Below are 21,906 nucleotides of genomic sequence, written 5' to 3' on the forward strand. Positions count from 1 at the left end.
ATTTTTAATCATATTCCTTGTGGTCAAAAACATACTTTTTATTATATTGCAGCTTTTTAAGCATATGGACTATATGGAAAATGTTGATGTGCATTTGAAAAAAATGCCAGTCTGATGCTGAATGGAGTGTTCTATAGCTATCTGTGGTAGTGTAGAGCTATCTGCTAGTTTTAGTTAGTATATAGCATTGTTCATATCTTCTACATATTTGTTAATCTTCTGCAAAGGGTTATATCCACTATTGGAAGTAGGGTATCTGGGTCTTAAAGTATAATAATTCAATTGACTATTTTCCCCTTCAATTCTAACATGTTTTTTAAAATTATTTTATTGTTTTCCAATTACAGTTGTCTGCATTTACTCCTCACCACTCCCCTCTGACCTCAGCCAAACATACCTTGCTCCCTTGCTTCCACCCCCTACCTTGGTTTTGTTCATGTGTCCTTTATAGTCGTTCATCAAAACCCTTCCCTTTATTAGCCCCCCCAACTCCCCTCTGGTTACTCTCAGATTGTTCTTAATTTCAGTGCCTCTGGTTATATTTTGCTTGCTTGTTCGTTTTGTTTATTCTGTTACAGTTAAAGGTGAGATCACATGGTAATAGTCCCTCATCGCCTGTCTTATTTCACTTAGCATAATGCTCTCAAGTTCCATCCATGCTGTCATGAAGGGTAGGAGTTCCTTCTTTCTCTCTGCTGCATAGTATTCCATTATGTAAATGTACCAGAGTTTTTTGATGCACCCATTTCCAGATGAGCACTTAGGTTGCTTCCATCATTTGGCTATTGTAAATTGTGCTGCTATGAACATTGGGGTACATAGGTTCTTTTAGATTGGTGTTTCAGAGTTCTTTGGTTATAATCCCAGCAGTGGAATTGCTGGGTCAAAAGACAGTTCCATTTTTAGTTTTCTGAGGAAATTCCATACCATTTTCCACAGTGGTTGTATCAGTCTGCATTCCTACCCACAATGTACTAGGGTTCACTTTTCTCCACAACCTCTCCAACACTTGCTTGTCAATTTGCTTATGATGGCCATTCTCATTGGTGTGATATGGTATCTCATTGTAGTTTTAATTTGCATCTCTCTGATGGCTAGTTACACTGAGCATCCTTTCATATGTCTCTGGGCCCTCTGTATGTCCTCCTCAGAGAAGTGTCTGTTCAAGCCCTCTGTCCATTTTTTAATTGGGTTGTCTGTCTTCCTGGAGTGGAGTTATGTGAGTTATGAAAAAACATTTGCCAGTGATACCTCAGACAAACAATTCTAACATTTTTGTTTCATCTATTTTGGGTCTTTGGTGTTTGGCACGTATGTTTATAATTGCCACATCTTCTGATGGGTTGGCTCTTTTCTCATTACAAAATGAAGTCTGTTTTCCCTAGTAATCATTTTTTTTCTTTTAAAGTCTATCTTGTTTGATATTAATATAGAACGTCCAGCTCTCTATGGTTACTATTTGAAAGATATTTATATCTTTTCTTAATCTTTTACTCCTAACCTAATTGTACATTTAAATGTAGAAGGTGTCTTCTGTAGATGGTTTACACCTATCTATATCCAGAAATTATACAGTCTAAAAAATCTTTTTTATTAAATATTTAATCTATTTGAATTTAATGTTATTATTAGTATAGTTGAGTTTATGTCTATTTTCTTTTTTGTTTTCCTACGACTCGTGTCTTTTTCGGACCTATAGTATTCTAATAATGCATTCTTTTATATTAATTAAATATTTCTAGAGCAAAATTTTAATATCTGTGAGGTTATTTTTACCATATTAGGTAAGTTATTTTCTTAATAGTTGCTCTGGGGCTTACTATATACATCTTAATATATGAGAATCTAGCACAATTTATTTACCACAAGTACTAACTTAAGTTTAGAATTATACAGATAATTTATTGCCCAATAAGTCTATGTCTTTTCCAACTATATTTTGCTCAAATTATTATACATGATATAACATACTTTATAACTATATAGCTATATATTTAACATAAAACTCCTAATATGTTGAACAAAATTATTAAATATTATAAAATAATTCAATTATAGCTCCTCAGTACAATTAACTTTTTCATAAATAAGAGGTACCCTTTGCTGAAATAGTGCATAAATACCTGGGTATATTATATTCATCATGAACAGCTTTAGGTAGACACCCACTTTCTTGATAGTCAGTTGTATTTTCCTGATTCATTTTTCTAGGCCTTCTGGGAATACACAGACAAAAATAGTCCTTACTATCTTCCTCAGTCAAACAGCTGCATCCATTTGCACACATCTATAAAAACAAGAAATGAGAATATTTTATATCTCTATCATACATTATAATATTACAATCATTTCAAATTTTGAATTTCATGCTTTCCATTATCTATTAAATTATTGTGTTCATTTAGCAAAGATGAAATAAATTCAGTTTTGATTTATGTCAAATTCATAAATCAAATAAAAATATAGTCATGTGTCATTCATGGCACTCAAATTATGAAAGAAATATGTAAATCATATAAGGCTAACTAAATATCCATCATAAACAATTGTTTTAAAAATATTTTAAAATGTTTTGTTAATCATATTTTTATAAGTACTGCTTATATGTTCATTGATATGGTGGAAATAACATTATGTTCAGGCCCAGATCCACAGAAAATCTGTATCCTGTATCACTAAACATATTTACTTCTACAGAAAGTTATTTGAATTCACCTGTGAACTGAATATAACATTTTACTGAATCCCATATTAAAAAGTAATTAAATAAAGATTTTAACACATTTGTTTTATATTTGCATGAAAGTCATAATTTTATCTTTATAAGAATCAAAAAATAATTATACCTTTTAAAAAATATTAGTTTTACTATTCTGCAAGTCTTCCATAGTTATGCCCAATGGATTTACCCATGGAATTAATTCTTTGTCACCAGAGAAGCACACCTGTTGTAGAAAGCTTAAACCCAGGCATATCTTTTCTTAGGTCTCAGAAATGAATTTAAAACATCTGTAGAACTTTGATAACTCATTGCTTTCCTTCTGATACTTTCACATTTTCTTTTGGGTTTTGGTTTACTTATACCCAAAATTTGATTTGCCATCAGTGACAACAGTGATTAGAAATTTGGTTTCATGGTCTGATCCTTTGATGATAGATTAATGATTTATAGAGTTCTAGTTAGCCTCTGATGGGTGAAAGTTAACTGAGAATTTGTTTTTCCATTTTGCTATTTGGTGGTCAAGTCAATCAAGAATTTGAAATCCGTTAGAAATTAGAGCAGTTCTTTCACATGGGCAGATGAGTTCTTTTTTCAAATGTTATTTACTCTTAACCCATGGCTAAAATATTATAATTGAATCTATAAGCTATGTACATGTTTGTCTGTATGTCTGTGTGTCTGTAGCTCAGAAAATTCTTTATCCCTCAGTGTTTAAGCATGTAATCATTTCTTACATGCAAAAGGTATTTATTGTAAAGTTTCTTAAATTAAAAGAGCAATGCTGTAATTGCCTTAGTAAGTAAGCACTTTCATAGGAAGCAACAAATGTCTACATTTTATGATAGTGTTTTATTATTCTCTCTTTATACATATGTAAATACATATAAATACATATTATATTTGTTTTATGAAATTTGTGGATGTATCACACTTTATCCCCATTTACTTTAGTGTGTATTTAAAAAAAAAGAATATTATACTACTTCAGTGAAGTTATCAAATTTAGGAAATCAACTTTGACCTAATAATATATTTCATAATCTACAAACTTTAACAAAATGTTCCAATTATTCAAAAATACTATATTAAAAATCCAATATATACATTCTGCACCTTCAACATAACTAGAAAATACAAAACACCAAAATTGCAAATTAGTCATGAGATGATATGTAGAAACATGGATTCTTAGCAAAGTGTTAGAATAAAATTGCACCAGACAAAGCTAAAAAGTCAGGGAAGACTATTCAAGGTTATTGCAATAGAGGTGAAACCAGTATTGCTGAAACAAAGACAGGAGGGTTTTTTAAGTGCCATCACGAGCTAGTAAAAAGTTCTGTACAAAGCTGTGGGAGAGATTGATCAATAAGATGTGTAAGGTACATTGAATTATTCCTGAGTTTGCAAAGATTGTGCTCTGAGAACAGGCCTTCTGTGTTTGCTAATTGGCACCCCTGTCACGGGGTGGGACTAAGAGCCAGGGGTGCTATCTCCTTCAGTATTTACATTTCAAAGAGGTGGTTCACAGGTCCCTGAGTTTAAACCTGCCAAGAATCTGAGAGAAGATTTCCATACATTTCAAAAGGCAGAGAAAGAATTTACAATTGAATGTTTTCTATAGTAAATTCTCTAAGAAAAAAGAGGTTGGGGTTTAGAGTGGAACAGAAATTTATCTAAAGTTTAGTCATGGCAAGGGAAACATTAAGAATATCTCTTTCATATTCTTAGCTAAATAAAAATAGAGTTATGTACCACTCAATGGCAGAAATATGTTCTGAGAAATGCATCATTGGGCTATTTCCTAGCTGTGAAAACATCATAGAGGGCCATTACACAAACCTAGATGGCATAGCTTACTACTAACCTAGGCTATAAGGGAAGAAAATTAATTTTCCCTGTACACTTTTGGGTTCTTGGCTGAGACATCCCTGGCATAAAAGATAATTAACAGGACAAATAAACAGAAGTTTAATAACATATATACATTCTATATACATGGGAGAAACCAAGGAAAACTGCAAAACTCACCAACATGGCTAGACCCATCACCTTAAATGTCATCTTTAGCTTGAAGACAAAAGAAGATATTGGGATGGGTGGAGCCAATTAGAAGGTTACCAGGAAAAGTACAATAAACAAGGGAAGGTTGTTATGCAGATTTATGTCTTTGTCCTATGCATCCATAGGAGTTTCTAGATATAAGGTCAACCCCTCTACCTCAGGCAGCCAGGGAGAAACAAATGGAGGTTTCCCTTACAAATGTAAACCTCTTTTACCAAGGGTCACTTGTACTTGATTTTCAGGACTTCTCCCATGTCCTGTTTCCCTCAATTAATGAGTCTAAAACAATTCCTTATGACAGAGACATGGGAATGACAAATTCTGTCTTCCTACAGCTCCTGTTACAAATATATACAGCAGATGACTGTACTAAATGCTTTGGGTAACTGTTATGCTAGGGTAAGTGTGTGTATGTGTTTCACTAAGACTTTTCAATGGCTAAGGTCACTAGATGATAGAAACTTTTCAGCTCTATTATACTTTTATGGGGCCGCCATCCATCATTATGGGGCTCATGACTGACTGTATATTGAGATGACTTAAAGTTCAAATTTATGCTTGCTTGGAACTACCCAAAAGTATCAAAATAGGTAAAATTTGGTAGAGGTCTTTCCCATTCCAACTTCTAGTGTCTCTTTGTCTCTTCCGTGTTATTTTAAAAACATCCTCCACTCCTAGTAACTGAAGACAGGGCACTGTTAACACACAGTGACAAGAGAAAAATTCTGAATTATCCTAAACTAAATTATAATGGTCCAGAGAATAAGAGAAAGAGACAGACGTAATTAGAAGTAGATAGAAGTCTTTCACAGAGACAACTGTGAAAGATAGCTCACATTCCTGAAAGTATGTTGTAGCTCAATCAACTTCTAAGTGGCCCCCTGACAAGAAGCAGCCCATCACCAGACAGGCATGCATCCTGCTTGTGCATGAACTTCCAAACAGTCCCCCACAACCAATCAAAAGTAGAAAATATTTCTTCTGTGTATTTCCTAGGACCGTGTACCTAAAACCACCTGAGCATTACATTTTCCTACTCCCTTGTCTATAACCAATGTAAATTCTTCCAAAACAACTTACATCTTTCTTCCCCAAAACATAACATACAAGAGAGCTGTCAGCTCCAGGTCAGTGGATATGTTGTCTTCCCCATTAACCCCATTGCTGGTGGTATGCCCCCAGCACCTGGTCTCCTTACTTGCTGCCATATGGCTCAATACACCCACTCTTTTACGAAAGCTCTCAAGAGTAAATTTTTAATTTTTTTTTTAGCAAGAGAAAAGAAATTATACTTTTGAATGTTCAGTCTTTGATGATGAAAACTGAAATAAACCTAACTTTTTTTCTTATATTAAAAACAATACTGAGAAACAGCAAAAAAATAACTTACTTTTTGCTACATGAAATACTTGCTCCTAAAGGTAAACTGGGAACTAACTAAAATAATTTATCAAGACTAGCAACTTACTCATCAAATTCACTTTAAGATTACCATCACATTGTATCCACTATAGCAAAGCTTTATTTATAAATTCTGATCAATCCTTAGCAGTAATCCCCACCTCCTGCCAACCAAGGCTCTGATTATCTTCCCATCCTGCTCCCTTCTGAGACATTAGTAAGATTCTGTTAAGGTGCTGTTTTCCTTTATTGTATTAATCTAAGAGAATCATTTTCTTAATCAATGGAATCTCTACTAGTCTTTTGGAGGGTCAACCATGAACCAAAACACATTTATGTAAAGATTCAGTTAAGATGCCCTTACTACCAAACCTGAGGACCTCAGACTGCAAACAGTGCCCCACTTATGAGACCATTAGATATGCTTCTTTCCAACCATGATCATGATATATGTATAGTATCAGGTCTGAACTCCAGGGTCTTTTCATCAAATCCCCAATTGCTAAGTTTAGTTAGTTTTCCTAAGAATAAGAAAATAATTTAAGAAGTATTTGATTATGTGAGCTAGTTGAATCTAGAGAGACAAGAAATCTCTGTCGACTTCACTTCTCTGGTGATCCTATAAGAGGAGGTCTGCTAGGATAGGGCAAGCATAGGTCTTAAAACTCTATCATCCAGCTGACCTAAGTGAAGAGTGAGTTCAGATGGTGACATCAGGCTGCATTTCTTGGACAAATTTTTTTTAGTCATCTTTTCAAAATCTAGTGCACACTTTTGCCAGGCTCCTAGTTGATATTGACTGCTCTTTGACACAAGACATGACATTACACAAACACCTGTAGAAGTTTTCATGCGGTCCTCTCTACCTCACAGGCTTTGACATCACTCATTCCTTCCTTCATGTTGTAAGTCATGTACACATTTCTATAATTGCTATAATTTCTCAAAGGACAATATAAAATTGTAGTGGCTACTCCAGGGAAGTTTTAACATAAGCAGGGTTGTTCGTTTGACAGATGTATTAAAACAGAAAAAGAAAAACTCTCATGAGGACAGTTTGTCTGTGTGTCTAATAGTGTTTAATATACAGGAATCCCTCTTTCATTTTCATACCTCTAGGGTTAAGAAGCACTAGATTTGTAATTATGCGGTTCTACTTAATTGTCAATTTGTGAGTTATTGTTTAGATTCTCCATGTTAATAGCTTGTTTTTTCTGGGTGGGTGGGTGTGTTTGTAAAAATAAGATTTTCTGCAGTTAAGACTGTATTACACTTTGCAGTGAGGAGATAATTAACTTTCAACTTTCATGATTTTACATCTGCTTGGAACTAAGTCTCTTTCATTTCTTCATTTTTCTATATTTTTTGTCTGGGAAGGTATAAAAGTTAATAATATTTTTTCTATCATTATATGTATAATGTAGGACTGTTACAGGGTGCAGCCAAGAGGGGGGACCCCAAATAGGCATTTGAAATGGGGTCCAGAACTCAAGGTGTCCAGGAGATTTTAAGGTGTCTTCACCCCTTCCCCCACAGGTGTGAGTTGGGGGAAGGGGCACACAGAGCAAGAACATGCAGGGCAGCTTTGCAGCTAATCCATGGCATGGTCATTTAGCATACCTACAGCCTTTGGCTGGTCACTTAGATATGCTAAATAGCTATGGCCATGCTCAAGGCCAGGGGGATGGAAAGGGATCTCCCCCCCAAGATGTGACTGGGGGGCAGGTCCCCTGAGTTACAGTGCCTGCGTGGGAGCTGGGAGAAGATTGGCTCCATGACATGGGGTGACACCTGCCCAGACCCACGATGGCGACCAGAAAAGCTGGAGAAGACAGCAGATTGAGGGCAAGTGTGCCCAAGTGTAGGAGGAGTCGGAAATGGGGCTGCAGAAGAAGATTGGCTCAGGGGATTTAAACCCAGACACGGCAGCCATTGAGGGGGAACCACGTGGCTTTGGACAGAGTGGGGACTCTCCCTTCCCGCAGCCCTGAGTAGGGGGAACCACGCGTCTTAAGCAGAGTAGAGACTCCCGCGTCCCAGAGGAGGAGAACCATGCGGCCTTGACAGAGTGGAGACTCCCGTGGCCCTGGGAGAGATGACCACGTGCCTGTGCCAGAGTGGGGACCCCCACAGCTTTAGAAGGGGGAACCACCACCTGGTTTTAGCAGAGATCTCGGCGACTCAGCCGAGGGTGCCGGGAACCCAGGGAGGTCTCCCAGTTGAGATGGAGGACTAACTAAGAACCAGAGGACTGCCTGAGCCATGGACTTCTATTTCCTTTCCTGAGATACAGTACTCTGGACTGGGCAAAGGGGGAAGGAAGGAAGGACTGTGTGTGTTTGTGGGTGTTTTTAGGGACTTTAGGATTTTTGATAAAGACATTAGGTCACTACTTTAAGTTAGTATAGCATTGAATAAACATTTCCTTTCCTTTTCACGAATCTCTGGCATTGAGAGACGTCTTTCCTCGAGCGGCGGACATAACGGACCCGGGGCCTTCTTTCAATAATAGTATATCGTCCCAGGCCCCCCTTGTTGTGTTCTGTAACAGGACTACTGTTTGGGAAGCCAAAATACAAGGAAAAGGAAAATGATTGTGCTTTATTTCTGTTTTTATTTTTCCAAAAATTCAGCAAAGCAGAAAATGTGAATGGGTAATGTAATTAGTCTTCTAGATAAATAGAAAATTAGGTCTCTAGATTTTTGTCATACACTTAAAAGTTTTGATTTTTTTAAAAAAATATTTGAACATAAGCATTTACTTCTATTAAAAAGAGCTTATGTAATTTCCCAATTTAAAAAATTACTCTTTATGCAAGTAAGCATTATTAAAATTAACCTTGAAAGAACTATTCTGTTATAGTTTTTCAGGTGGTTAATGATTTTAAAAATATGAAGTAAAATAATTGACATTTTAATAATTGATATAATTTAAAAGGTTTTAATCTTGTGAATTTATTGATTCAATTATACTGATGAACTAGGATGTTTTATTGATGATACTGTTACAGAACAGGGCTAAGTGGGGATACAATATACTATTACTGAAAGGACCCCACACTAGGTTTGCTCTGCCCGCCACCAGAGGAAAGATGTCTCTCAATGCCAGAGATTTGTGAAAAGGAAAGGAAATATTTATTTAAAGCTATACAGACTTAAAGTAGTGACCTAATGCTTTCATTAAAATATTAAAATCCTTTAGGATACCCACAGACACACACAGTCCTTCCTTTTCCCTCTGCCCTAATCTGAGTATTGTATCTTAGGAAAAGAAGTCAAAGTCCCTGATTCAGGCCCTCAGCACCATCAGCTGTGATGCTGCCAGGATCTCCAGTTAATCCAATGGTGTGTGACACCTTCTCATGGCCCACCAACAAGAGTTCTTTCACCTCTTTTCTTCCAGGCAAAGCCTCTCCTGCTTCCTAAGCCATGTGACAAAAGGGGGTACCCCAAAGCCACGTGGCCCTTATTCTTGCCAAAGCTGTAGGGGTCCCCACTCTGTTAAAACCATGTGGTTCTCTCTCTCATGGCTGATGAGATTGGGTTAAAATCCCCACGCCAATCTTCCTCTGTACCCCCATTTCCAATTCCTCCTGCAATCAGTTACATCTACCAGCATTCCTGTATTATTCTAAGTTTACTGGGCTGCCATCATGAGTCTGGGCAGGTGTGGCCCCATGTCATGGAGCCAATCTTCTCCAAGCTCTCAGGCAGGTGCTGTAACCAGGGGGAGCTGCCTCCCAGTTACATCTTGGGTGGAAGTCACTTCCATCACCCCCCCCCCCCCCCCCGTCAGAGCATAGCCACAGCTATTTAACATATCTACGCAACCAGCTAAAGGTTATAGATATGTTAAATGACCATGCCAGAGGTTAGCTGCAAAGCCATTGCTGTACAAAACAGCTCTGCATGTTCCTGCTCCATGTGTCCCTTCCCCCAACTCACACCTGTGAGGGGAGGGGGGAGGACATCCTATATATCTTTCTAATATTTCCTGGACACCTTGAGTTCTGGACCCCATTCCAAATCCCTATTTGGGGACCCCCTCTTGGCTGCACCCTGTTACAATACTACAAATCATAAGGATTTAACATGATGATGTAAATTTCAATTTCCAAATCTTTGATCAATATCAAGACCTACACTGCTTTAAGATGAATTAATAAATTATTTCTTAAAACTGAACTATTTTTAATAAACATAAACAAATATTAGTGTATACATATAGTTTAAAACTGCCTCTATTTCTTATAGAAAGAAAATTAAGGTCTGCAAATAGAATTAATTGATGCACAGTAGTAGACAATAGTACATTTACAGTTGTATGTGAAACAGAATTCATTCTTATATTTTTATTAAATAATTATTATATTATTTTCCATACAAACAACGTAAACCTACTTCGTCCCACACCTGTATATTTATGTTTGTATTGATATATGCATATTTATGATTATTTTGCTTAACATAAAAGATATAAAGTTATATAAAATGGGGGATTATGAAAATATGAAATAGCTAAAACACTATTAGATTTCTGTCTTTCTGTTTTCTTGAATACAAAAAAGTGCTATTTTCTTTAAAATTGGTGATTATTTAAAAGAATACAAAGGTATACTGATATGTTTACAAGATAAAATTTGCTTACTTGTGCTGTATGAGAAAATATACAATTACTTAATTAGTAATTTTAATATAATATATAATGTTCTTTACTATGTTGATAAACTTAAGTATATCCCAAAGTAAAACCTTTAGTCATCTATGTGCATAGTGTTTTACGTGTCATTGGCTAAATGCATATATGTCAAAGTATATTAAGCATAATACACATGTTTATACATTTTAAAAAAATAGTAAAAAATATATTTGAGGGCATATGTGAAATTAAAAATTCTGAGGAATTTGAAATCTGCCTATATTTGTAATTCCTCTCAACTTGGTCAACTTTGAAGTAAATAGTATTTTTTAATAAAACTGGCTTAATGTTAATGAAATTATTTATAATGAATCTTTATTTATATAGATCTTTATAAAGATCTTTATTTATAAAGATTCATAATACATCTTTATTTAAATTTTTACATGAATGACATGCCAAACATAAAATTAAGATATGCTTTGGTTTCTATAAATTAACCAAATGAGGTTATGTTCAGAAAAGAGAAATTATAAATATTCTGTTAACTCTCTACACTATTTGAGAAAATCCTGAATTATTTTGACAAACTATTCCTTATTTATTTAAAATAAATATCCTAAAGTGTTTGTTTCTTATATTTATTTGTTTGAAATTATTGCCCTAATGTGTACAAGATGAGGGTCAGAGGGGAAAAAGAAGGCCGCTCTGTATTCTTGCACTAGGCCTAATGATTGTTAGTGGTAAAATTGCACAGCATTAGAATTCTTCCAGAGATTTAAATATGTCCCAAAAGACAATGGTAGTTTTTATGACATATAAACAAAAAGGTGGCATAATCACAGCTGTGTCTGAGAGGCTGTATTCAGTCAGCAAATTATGACATGAATAGGATACAAAAAGACTAGAAATAAAATGATTGTTAAAACTCTTCATTACCTTTCTAAATTATAAATCTAACAAATAAAAAAGATTTCCAAGCAGTTTGTTGAGATTTTTTTATGAAGTTCTATTTAAGCTATGTATATCTTGAACCTTGAATTTGTAAACTTAACATTTCTAACATTTTTTCAAATTAGACAATTATGAGTTAAATAGGAATATGAAAAACTAGAAAATATATTTACCTACCTCCATTGTCTCTTCACATTGGAACAAATGTAGGTAATCAAGGTCTTCAGATTTGTTCATGTAGACTGCATCATCAGTGCAATTTTCAGCATGAAAGAAGTAAGCATCAGTAGTCACTTCATATTTTTCACCTTCAAATACTTTCAAAGAGATTAAAAATAACTTCTCATAAGATTGAACTCACATAGAATTACTAAAGACAGTTGTTAAATTACCTGGTAAGATCAATTTGACAACACCTATCACAAAATTAGGTTCTTTATCTACAGCTACTAAATATGAAAGATATAAAATAGAATAACGCCCAATCCTTTCATTTTAAAAATAGCCTGAGAAATAAAGCATTAGAACAAGATCAAGCATTCAGGCCAATCCATTTTTTTAAAAATAATGAAATGTCAAATAAATTTCTAGGTAATGATTGAAAATAATGTAATAACTATAAGCAATGTATTTTATAAAAATACCCTTATATATATTATAGTTGTATAGGTAGGAACCATTTCAAAACACATATGAAAAGAGTTCCTTAAAATATTTGTGATAGAAAAATAATCAGGCCTAGCTGGGTAGCTCAGTTGGTTAGATCATTGCCCTGATATGCCAATGTTGCAGGTTTGATTCCCATGCAGGACATATATAAGAAGCAACCAATGAATGATGCATAAATAAGTGGAACAATAAAAATATCTCTCTCTCTTTAAAAATCAGTCAATAATTTTCTTAAGTGTTGAAAACAAAAAGAAATAAAAATAATCAGGACTTCATTTTCATTTTCTCACAGGAAGAAGTGAAGGAAGGAAATATGTGTTTGTGAGTATGTGTAGGTAGAGACACAGATACACATATGTATACATATACATATACATATATAATTTACCTACTTCACACTCTAATGTTAAGTACATCTGTGATACAATAAAAAATAAGACTGCAAAAAAGCAAAAGAATAAGACTTATATTCAAGAGGAAATCTTGGCAAAACAGACATACAGATGGTATAAACTTAGAATTATTGCACAAACACTGTATCTAGATAAATGTGTTGAAATATCTATAGAGAAATATGAATATAATTGTTAAACAGACAAGAACATAGAGAGTGAAAAATTTGGAAACTTAAAAAAAATACAAAATCAAATGGAAATCCCAGAATTGTCGGGATAAGGGATCTAATTAAGCTGAACTGAGGACCTATCATCTTTCATTAATGGATGTAATATTATAGGTAATGAAAGAAACCTAAACATAAATAAACATCCAAGTAAAAAAAAATTATATTTTGTAGGGAGATATTATTTATCCTCAGAATCCTATAGCTAATATGCCTATTTCAGTATAGCTTATGATTAACAAACCTAAAATCTGTGGTTTGTGAAGCATGACTTCCTGAAAATACCGTATAAGCTATGCAACTTACAACTGAATTGTAAAGTAGAGATGGTTTATAAGCTGAACTCTTCCTGCTGTGCTCAGACCTCATTTAGAAATCTCAAATATCACTCCAAAAATGAAGGAAAAAGCTAGGAAGCCATGCATAAAATGTTCCAAACCTTTTCAACCTTATTACCTAAATTACCAGTGTAATTTAACTGCTTAAAATCTTAAAAGCATAGAAAATTATTTCTAGATTGGTAATAAACTAATCAGTGAATGAAACTATTATAAATGAGACCAAAGAAAAGAAAATATCATTAAATTTAATATCAATAAAAATTATATCTTTGATGTGATGAGAGAAAATAATTCAAATATGGAATTCCAGCCTTATATAATTGATTGATGAATGTTTCTCTGTTTTCTGGAGGAGTTAAAGTTGTACTAGACTTAACTCTTTGTTGAATATTTGGAAGAACTTGGATTGAAAACCATATATTTTCACTGGTCTGTTTTTTCTTGAATGGTTATTAAAAGTATATTATTCAGTGACTTATGAACTTATAGGATGATTTAAATTTTATATTTATTATTGAATCGGTTTGCCAACTGGTATTTTTATAGGAATTTATCCATTTTCTCAAATTTGACCTATTTATGACTTTGTTCATAATAATGCATGTGACTAAACATTTCAATTTCACTGACATATTATTGCCCCTTCCTCCCAAAGCCTCAAAAAGAAGTATTAAAAAGTGCTTTAACCCACAGAGATAATGCAAGGGAAGATAATAGTGAGAACATATTTTTAATACTTTTAAAAGCTGAAAAGAAGTGGTTATTATTAATTACAATTACCATAGTAATCACTTTATAATATTTACTAACATAGAATCATATTATTGTATATCTGAAACTCCCATAATGTTATATATCAATAACCTAACTGAATTTAAAAATTAAATATAATCCCTGAAAATCCCAACAGAGTGGTATTTTAGAACTCTAGGGCAAAAAACATAGAAAAAGCCTTTCAGAGAGATAATCACGAGTTGAATATGAATAATTAAAAGATAGCTTATTCCATGTGATTCTATATTATTTCATGCTTTCCTTTTCTTTTCCCTTTATCATATGTATGATATATCATATTATATATATATATATATATATGACATATATGACATATGATTGTGGAATATTGCGACTACTGATATAGTGGCAATATTCCACAATCATATGTGCATCTGTGTTTATTCTTTTGCTCAAATAACCAATGATACCATGTGTAATGTTGTACATATATTACTCAGCATGTGAATGGTAAGTACATGTGATGGGAAATCTAGGTCAAACAGTATATACATTTATAATATTGCCCTGCTCAGATAGTAGAGTGAGGTTACATTGTGCTTTCAATGGATAAAATCACCAAGTTGTCAAAGTCTCAATGTTTTTACCAGACTCATAAAAGATTATATATTTATGATTAAAAAAATTTTCTTTACTCTCATTATGAGTAAAGCTGAGCATTTTCTCATCTATCTAGAAGTACTTTCCATTCATTCTGTAGTTCTCTTTTGCTGTTTGATGACTTCCATGACATCTTTTTACCATCAGACATTTTTCTTGCAGTCAAATGACAAATCTTTTCTTTCTGATATCTAAATTTTTAAAAAGCTATAAAGACCTTCTCAATTCTAATTTATACAGTAATTCTGTAACATTTCTCTGATAATTTTTAATCTTTAAAAATTTTTATATTTGAGACTTTTATTTAATATGAATTTAACTTAGAGTATGTTGTAAGATACAAATCTGACTTTTCTCTCCAGATGACTATCCAGTTGTTTGACATCAATTATTGGATAGTCCCTATTTTCTCTAGTGACTGAGATGGCAATTCTGTCATATGAATACTTTCTTCATGATTTAGATTTGGTTTTGAACTTTGCATTTTGCATATTTTGGATTATCAATGCAGGTACCAGGTTTTTCATTAATGAATCTATATAATATGCTTTACCATCTATTAGAGCTAAATTCTACCTCATGTACCCACACAATGCAATTTTTGAGTATACCTTGTGTTATTTTATTTAATTTTCCATGTAGACAATAAAAAGAAGCATAAAGTCACTCCTGTTATTTTATTAAAATCTTAATAAATATATGTAATAATATGGAGATTAGAAATTTTTAATATATCTTCTCTCAGACAGCATGGTTTATCTTGAGAACTTTTTTCAAATTTTTTGTAACTATACTGTGGCAATAAAGTCTTTTCAATTTAGAATTTATATGTATTTGTTAGTGTGAGTCCTCAGCATTATAATATTCTAACCAAACTGCTATTTTCATGAATTTTTGTTTCCATTATGTCATTTAATTAGTTCTTATCTATATATAAAAGCAATTTATTTCCATTTAGTATATTAACAAAATTTTGTTACTGTAAAAATATTTGAAGACATTATTATGTGTAGAGAGTAAAAAATGAATATACATTTTAAAACTTTTCTTCTAAACTCAATTTTTTTTAACCTTGAAGTTAGGCCCTTAACTTCTAAATAGATAGAAAAATAATACCTAGTATTAATGAAAGAAGACTTCAAAGTATAGCAGTATTGTAAAAAAGTACTTTTGCTTAATGAACAAAATAAACTAAGGTGCAAAATAAGACCAGAGGTATGACAACAAGAAACAGACTGATAGTGGCCAGAGTGGGTGGGAGGAGGGGAAAAGAGGGTAGAAGGAAGGGAAGGGATTTATCCAAAGAACATGTGTGAATGACCCACAGACATGGACAACAGTGTGGGGATTGACTGTGGGAGCGGGGTTAGGATGGGCAGAGGAGGGCAAAGAGGAAAAAATTGGGTTATCTGTAATAGAATAACAACAAAATATTTTTTTAAAAAACAAAAATACTTTTGATAAAAGTATTGATTTGGGGATGTGGGATTTTCTACTCTCACAATTATTATAAAATTTCAAAGGTAATTTTAATGAATACATTATAATTAATATCTTATACTATCTTCTAGCAAAAGTATTACCCACAATTTCATTTTTAAAAAGAAAATTAAAAGTAATATTGGTTTACAATATAATTCATAAATGCAGTAATCACTGTTCATTTAGAAAACAAGTTCACTGGCACATATGAAATGTTTAAATGTATATGTTTAATTTAGTCAAGAAAAATGTAATGATCGTAAACTTTAAATAAAAGAAAGGTATTAAAAGAGAACTTAACTCTTTTTTGCTATGATTTTGTTTTTCTTAACTATAATTCATATCTTATTTCATTTTACAACTCATTATCCACTCTGTCAGTATCTTCCTTTCTCAAACCTAATAATACATATAATGAACATAGATGATGACATTGAAAAGAAACAGTGCATGTCAGCTCTTTCTCAAGTTGTGCACTGTAGACCAATTGTCCTTGAAGGGGCTGCTTCTAATTAATTACCATCCCTTTTTGTAGAGCAATCATATTGGCAAGAATTGATTGGGCGTGTGAGACACTTCATTTAGTTGGTAGAAAATTCTCTTAATTAAAATTATTTTACTGCTGATAAAATTAATGCACCGCATGCAAACTTACCAGCTTGATTTTAATGTTTCTCTTCAATGATATTTTATGAAAAAAAGGAAATAAGATCTTAACAGAAACAACCGGAAAAAATGAGAATTACATAAAGTGAGTCATTCTATTTACATATTCCTTTGCTTTTTTCACTTATCCTAAATCTGTTTTTTTTAACACTAGTGAAAGTGGGTACAGTGTTGAGTCTTTGTATTGACATTAAAAAACAATGTGGATGGCTCTACTTAAATATTTGTTGACTATTAAGCTGTATTACACTGACTTTTTTTGCTTGGACAGCCAAGTCCTTTAGAATCTCAGATATGGAGGTCACATAATTCTTATTTTTGTAATAATTAGTTATGTTTATTAATGTCTGAACATAGATTCATGAACTTATATTTACTAAATATGGTTATATGACTTTGATGCTATTTGCTGTAAGCTGATTTTTCCATGAGCAATTTTGACTTCATATTATGCCCATGTCCTAGGAATTATATTTGTTATATTACTGTCATTCATGAAATTAACTCTATCTGCTTAGAGATAATTTATTCATTAATTTATTCTATTTACTCCTATTTTTCCTAAAAAATACATTTACAATTTTATTGTTGTGACTATGTTATCTTTAGCCATTTTTAGTTCTGAAAGAATTTTAATGCTTACCATTAAGTAAATGTATACAGACATTATTCCTACTTTGAGATAAATGGAAATCAAGAATAAAAATAATATTGTCCCTGAAGTCCCTGAACTGATTTGGCTGGTAAGAATATATCATGTTTCTCAATCTGCACATTGAAAGCATTTGGGGAGATTTTACAGATCTCTTGTGTCTACCTCACTACAATTCCAGTTTGATTGTTCTGTTTTGGAAGTCAAACAGTAAAAACCATTAAAAGCTCCTCAGGTGATTGTAATATGTGGCCAAGTTTTAAAACCATGAAGCTAACACAATCACTAAATAGTCCCTGAGACCAGATGTTTTAGGTAACTTTCCTAACTGTAGTTCTTGTTTGTTTTGTTCGTGTCATTTGTGAAAGAGTAATAACACTGTCTCTGAAGTTCTTTATTATCACTAACAATGTAATCAACAAGCCATTGCTTTCTTCTACCACATTTGGTCTTGTGTGATTTGCTTAATGAACCAATAACTATTTCTGTCATTAGGGGTTGTTAACTCTCCCAAATACCATTTTATGAGCGTGATGAAATAAATTATCGTGTCTTTTTAAAAGACTGTTAGTTTACTTCCTGTTGTAATGTAATAGTAGTCTTGTAAGTGCAGGTGCTGCCAGTTGAATACAATAAGCCATTATTTGAGAACACATGTATCAAACCTACTAATTTGCTGATTGTTGATAAACTGTAATGCCAAACTATCATTGACAGAGGAAATATTCTTTGACAGAATTAATTGGAGTACCACACATTTTTAAGAATATGGATTAATTTGCATAAGCTAAATAAAAGAGTATTCAAAGTGTAAGCAAAGGACAGAAAATTATGCTCATCAAAATAGATTTTGAAAATAGGAACTGCCAGATTATAAAACAATTAAAATATATATTTAATAAAATATGTATGAGAATTATTTCATTTTAAGTGTTAAGCCAAAAACCTGGAATTCCTATTGACATCTCTATCCCTTGCTCTCTGTATACAATTCATGAATGAGGACTCCCATAGTCTCACAACGTGATCACCACTGACTCTCTAACGTTCCTGCCTCTCCTATATATTTCTCCACTTGATCTTTTAAAAAATGTGTCAAACTCTACAATGACTTCATATTCCTTTTAGAATAAAATATAAATATTTAAACCAACATTTTAATTGTAACATTGCCCTCTCCTGAGATTTTATTTTTACTCTTGTCCTCAAAGTTCTAGCCAGGCCTTCAAAGAATTCATCTCTTTAGTTTTGTATTTTTTTTTCCACCTACTCTATTGGAGGTATGATTAATATACAAAAAGTTGTTGATGTTGAATATATGCAACTTGAAATGTTTGGAGAGAGGTATTCACCCATGAAGTATAGTCACAATGAATATAAAACATTATTTATCATCTCCAAAAATTCTTCCCAAAATCTGTGGTTCCTTTGTTTGTTTTAAGTATTTTTTCTTTTGTTTTAAGAGGAAAAAACGTAAGATCTATCCCATTAGCATTTTTTATTTTTTTATTTTATTTTTTATTGTTGTTCAAGTATAGTTGTCTCTATCTTTCCCGCACCACAACCCCAACCCCAGCTATCCCCACCTCCCACCCTCAATCTCAGCTCCCCCTTGGTTTTGTCCATGTGTCCTTTATACATGTTCCTAACAACCCTTCCCCCTTTTCCCTCCATTATCCTCTTCCACCTCCCTTCTGGTTACTGTCAGTTTGTTCCTTATTTCAATGTCTCTGGTTATGTTTTGCTTGTTTGTTTGTTTTGTTGATTAGGTTCCACCTAAAGGTGAGATCATATGGTATTTGTCTTTCACTGCCTGGCTTATCTAGCACAATATTAATCATAGGCCTATGTTATACAGTTCATTCTCAAAACTTATTTAACTTGCATAACTGAAACTTTGTATTTTTTAAACATGCACTCAAACACACAAAGTTTAATTCCCTCACTTCTCCCATTCCTCTACATTGGCCTTATCCTCCAAATCTCTGTTCAAGGGTCATTTTATCATGGAAACCTTATCTGACCTCCCAACTTACTTTCCCAATTGTTTCTTTTTCTTTCTTTCTCTCTTTCTTCTTTTCTTGTCTTTCTTTTCTTCCTTCCTTCCTTCCTTCCTTCCTTCCTTTCTCTCTCTCTTTTTCTTTCTTTTCTTTCTTTTCTTCCTCCCTCCCTCCCTCCCTCCCTTCCTTCCTTCCTTCCTTCCTTCCTTCCTTCCTTCCTTCCTTCCTCTCTCTCTCTTCCTTTCTTCTTTCTTCCTTCCTCTCTCTCTCTCTCTCTTTCTCTCTTTCTTTCCTGAAACTATTTTTTTTTTACTCACAAGCAGTCATGGCAGGATCTCTTCCTGTAGGAGCATTTTTACTTCAATTTGCAATTATATCTTTATCACTGTATTTGACCAATAATCCCCCTCCTAAAAAATAGATCCATGAGAGTATGGAATAGTTCTAGTTTTCTTCATGATTACATAGGGTAGGGTGAAAATAGGTTTACAGTTGTGGGTACACAAAACACAGGGTTTATTCTTGTATCATTATTTATTAACTAGTATATTTTATTTCCATAAAAGAACTGTAAACCCACTTTTGCCTCACCCTATAGATCTTGAGACAAGCAGAATTCCTAAACTGTAGTAGGTGCTAAGCATGTGTCTATTAAGGGAACAAATCAGAGAATAAGAATATTAAATTTCTTTCTTTCTTTCTTTCATATTTTGAGATAAAAATATTTTGTGTGATTGGAACATGAATACTTACTTTGTAAATGTTAAAGTGATTAATGCAAATAAAAATAATAAATAATATTTTATTACCTATAAATCCCAATTGCCATATATATTTAAATTGAGAAGAATAAGGAACTTCTGCTTGGCAAATATCATGGCTGATAGATCCACAGTAGCAGGGGTACAGATAAATTAAGCAAATATTCTTCAGAAACCAACATGAATTTCTTGTGCATACATCCTAGAAAAATAATGAGAAATAATAAATACCTTACTGCAATCTGTACTATACTTCTACACTTCTATAATCTATAACTATAGTCTACAGTCTTCTGTTCATTGAGCTATAATTTTTTTAATCAAAAGTAACTGTGCTATAAATTATCAGACACACTACCTGAAACATGTATGACCCAGTAGGATTAGTACAATGAAATGCCAAGGTACTATTTGAATTTGTTAGTATTTAAAATTTAAATTAATATTTGAATGTAATCAGGTCATATTTTCTAACAAGATGATACATCTATAGTAATCTTTATTATTTTCAAAAACTGAATTGATGACTCGTTATACCCACAATTAAACTTAATTACATTTAAATAACTTCAAGTCATGCTTAAGCCATCATTAATTTTAAATACAGGTTACTCTCCTGAGGTCTTAGGATGAAATAAACCAATAAGATACTTTTACGCTCTGGACATGGAGCAGGGTTACATATTCTGTTTAGAGCACACTTGAAAATAATTTCTGCTTCTCTGATTTTCCAATGAGCAAATTCTTCACAAATTTGACAGAGGGAAGCACAGCTGAGTCATGGGGCACAAGGAGTCACTAACATCTGACATTTCCTTTAATGCAATTACTGCACTATTTAAACTTCATTCTAATTGTTTGAAGTCGTAACCTTCTATCTGGATTCACAATGCAATTTCTTAGTGGATACACAGAGTAGGAGTTAAAGTCTGTGTGTTAATTAATAAATAACCATATAGCTAACTGGAATCAACTACTAAAGATTAGAAATAATCAGAAAAAACATTATTTCATTATATTGAATGACTACAAAGAGTACATTTCTATAATTTTTTTTTAAGTCTCAAGGTTACCAGGAGCGTTAACCTGTAACTTTTATACTAAAACTTAGAATTTCAGTTTTTCTAATGGCATCAACTAATCTTCACTGTCAGTGAACATTGTGTCTTACATGATTTGTTTAATTTTTGAGATAAATATAAGGTGTAACATATTTGAGTTTATGACTGCACAAAATAAATTTATCAAAATAGAATGTTATGACAGAAACCTATAGAGTCATCTCTTCCCTTCAAACCAAACCAAAGGACCCGAAACACCTCAGTTTAAGAGTCATCTCTTAGGATTTGTTTGTTTTGCATTGTTTTGTTTATGGGTATGTGTTTTAAACTAAGAAAATCAGAGGCAGCTGCACCAAAGATACCCAGCCCTTAATTTTGTCTGGCATCCTCAGGAGTAAGGAATCCACTGAGAAACAAGACTTCATATATTCTCTAGCAACTCTGGGGGACATGGAACAGTACCAAGTAGGTGCTGACCAA

The 21,906-nt window shown here is 33.0% G+C and overlaps 1 protein-coding gene across 1 annotated transcript in view; it reads right to left on the bottom strand.

Moving 5' to 3' along the window:
- The window catches only part of EYS (eyes shut homolog), a 1,607,944-nt gene that overhangs the window by 1,281,284 nt on the left and 304,754 nt on the right, over positions 1 to 21,906 (bottom strand). The window contains 3 exon segments of the mRNA XM_045842859.1: positions 2,124 to 2,287; positions 11,955 to 12,094; positions 20,414 to 20,567. Of these exon segments, the coding sequence (XP_045698815.1) occupies positions 2,124 to 2,287; positions 11,955 to 12,094; positions 20,414 to 20,567 (458 nt within the window).

The sequence above is a fragment of the Phyllostomus hastatus genome, unplaced genomic scaffold (assembly GCF_019186645.2).
Source record: "Phyllostomus hastatus isolate PE091 unplaced genomic scaffold, TTU_PhHast_1.1 phas_contig_40, whole genome shotgun sequence".
Taxonomy (NCBI): Eukaryota; Metazoa; Chordata; class Mammalia; order Chiroptera; family Phyllostomidae; genus Phyllostomus; species Phyllostomus hastatus.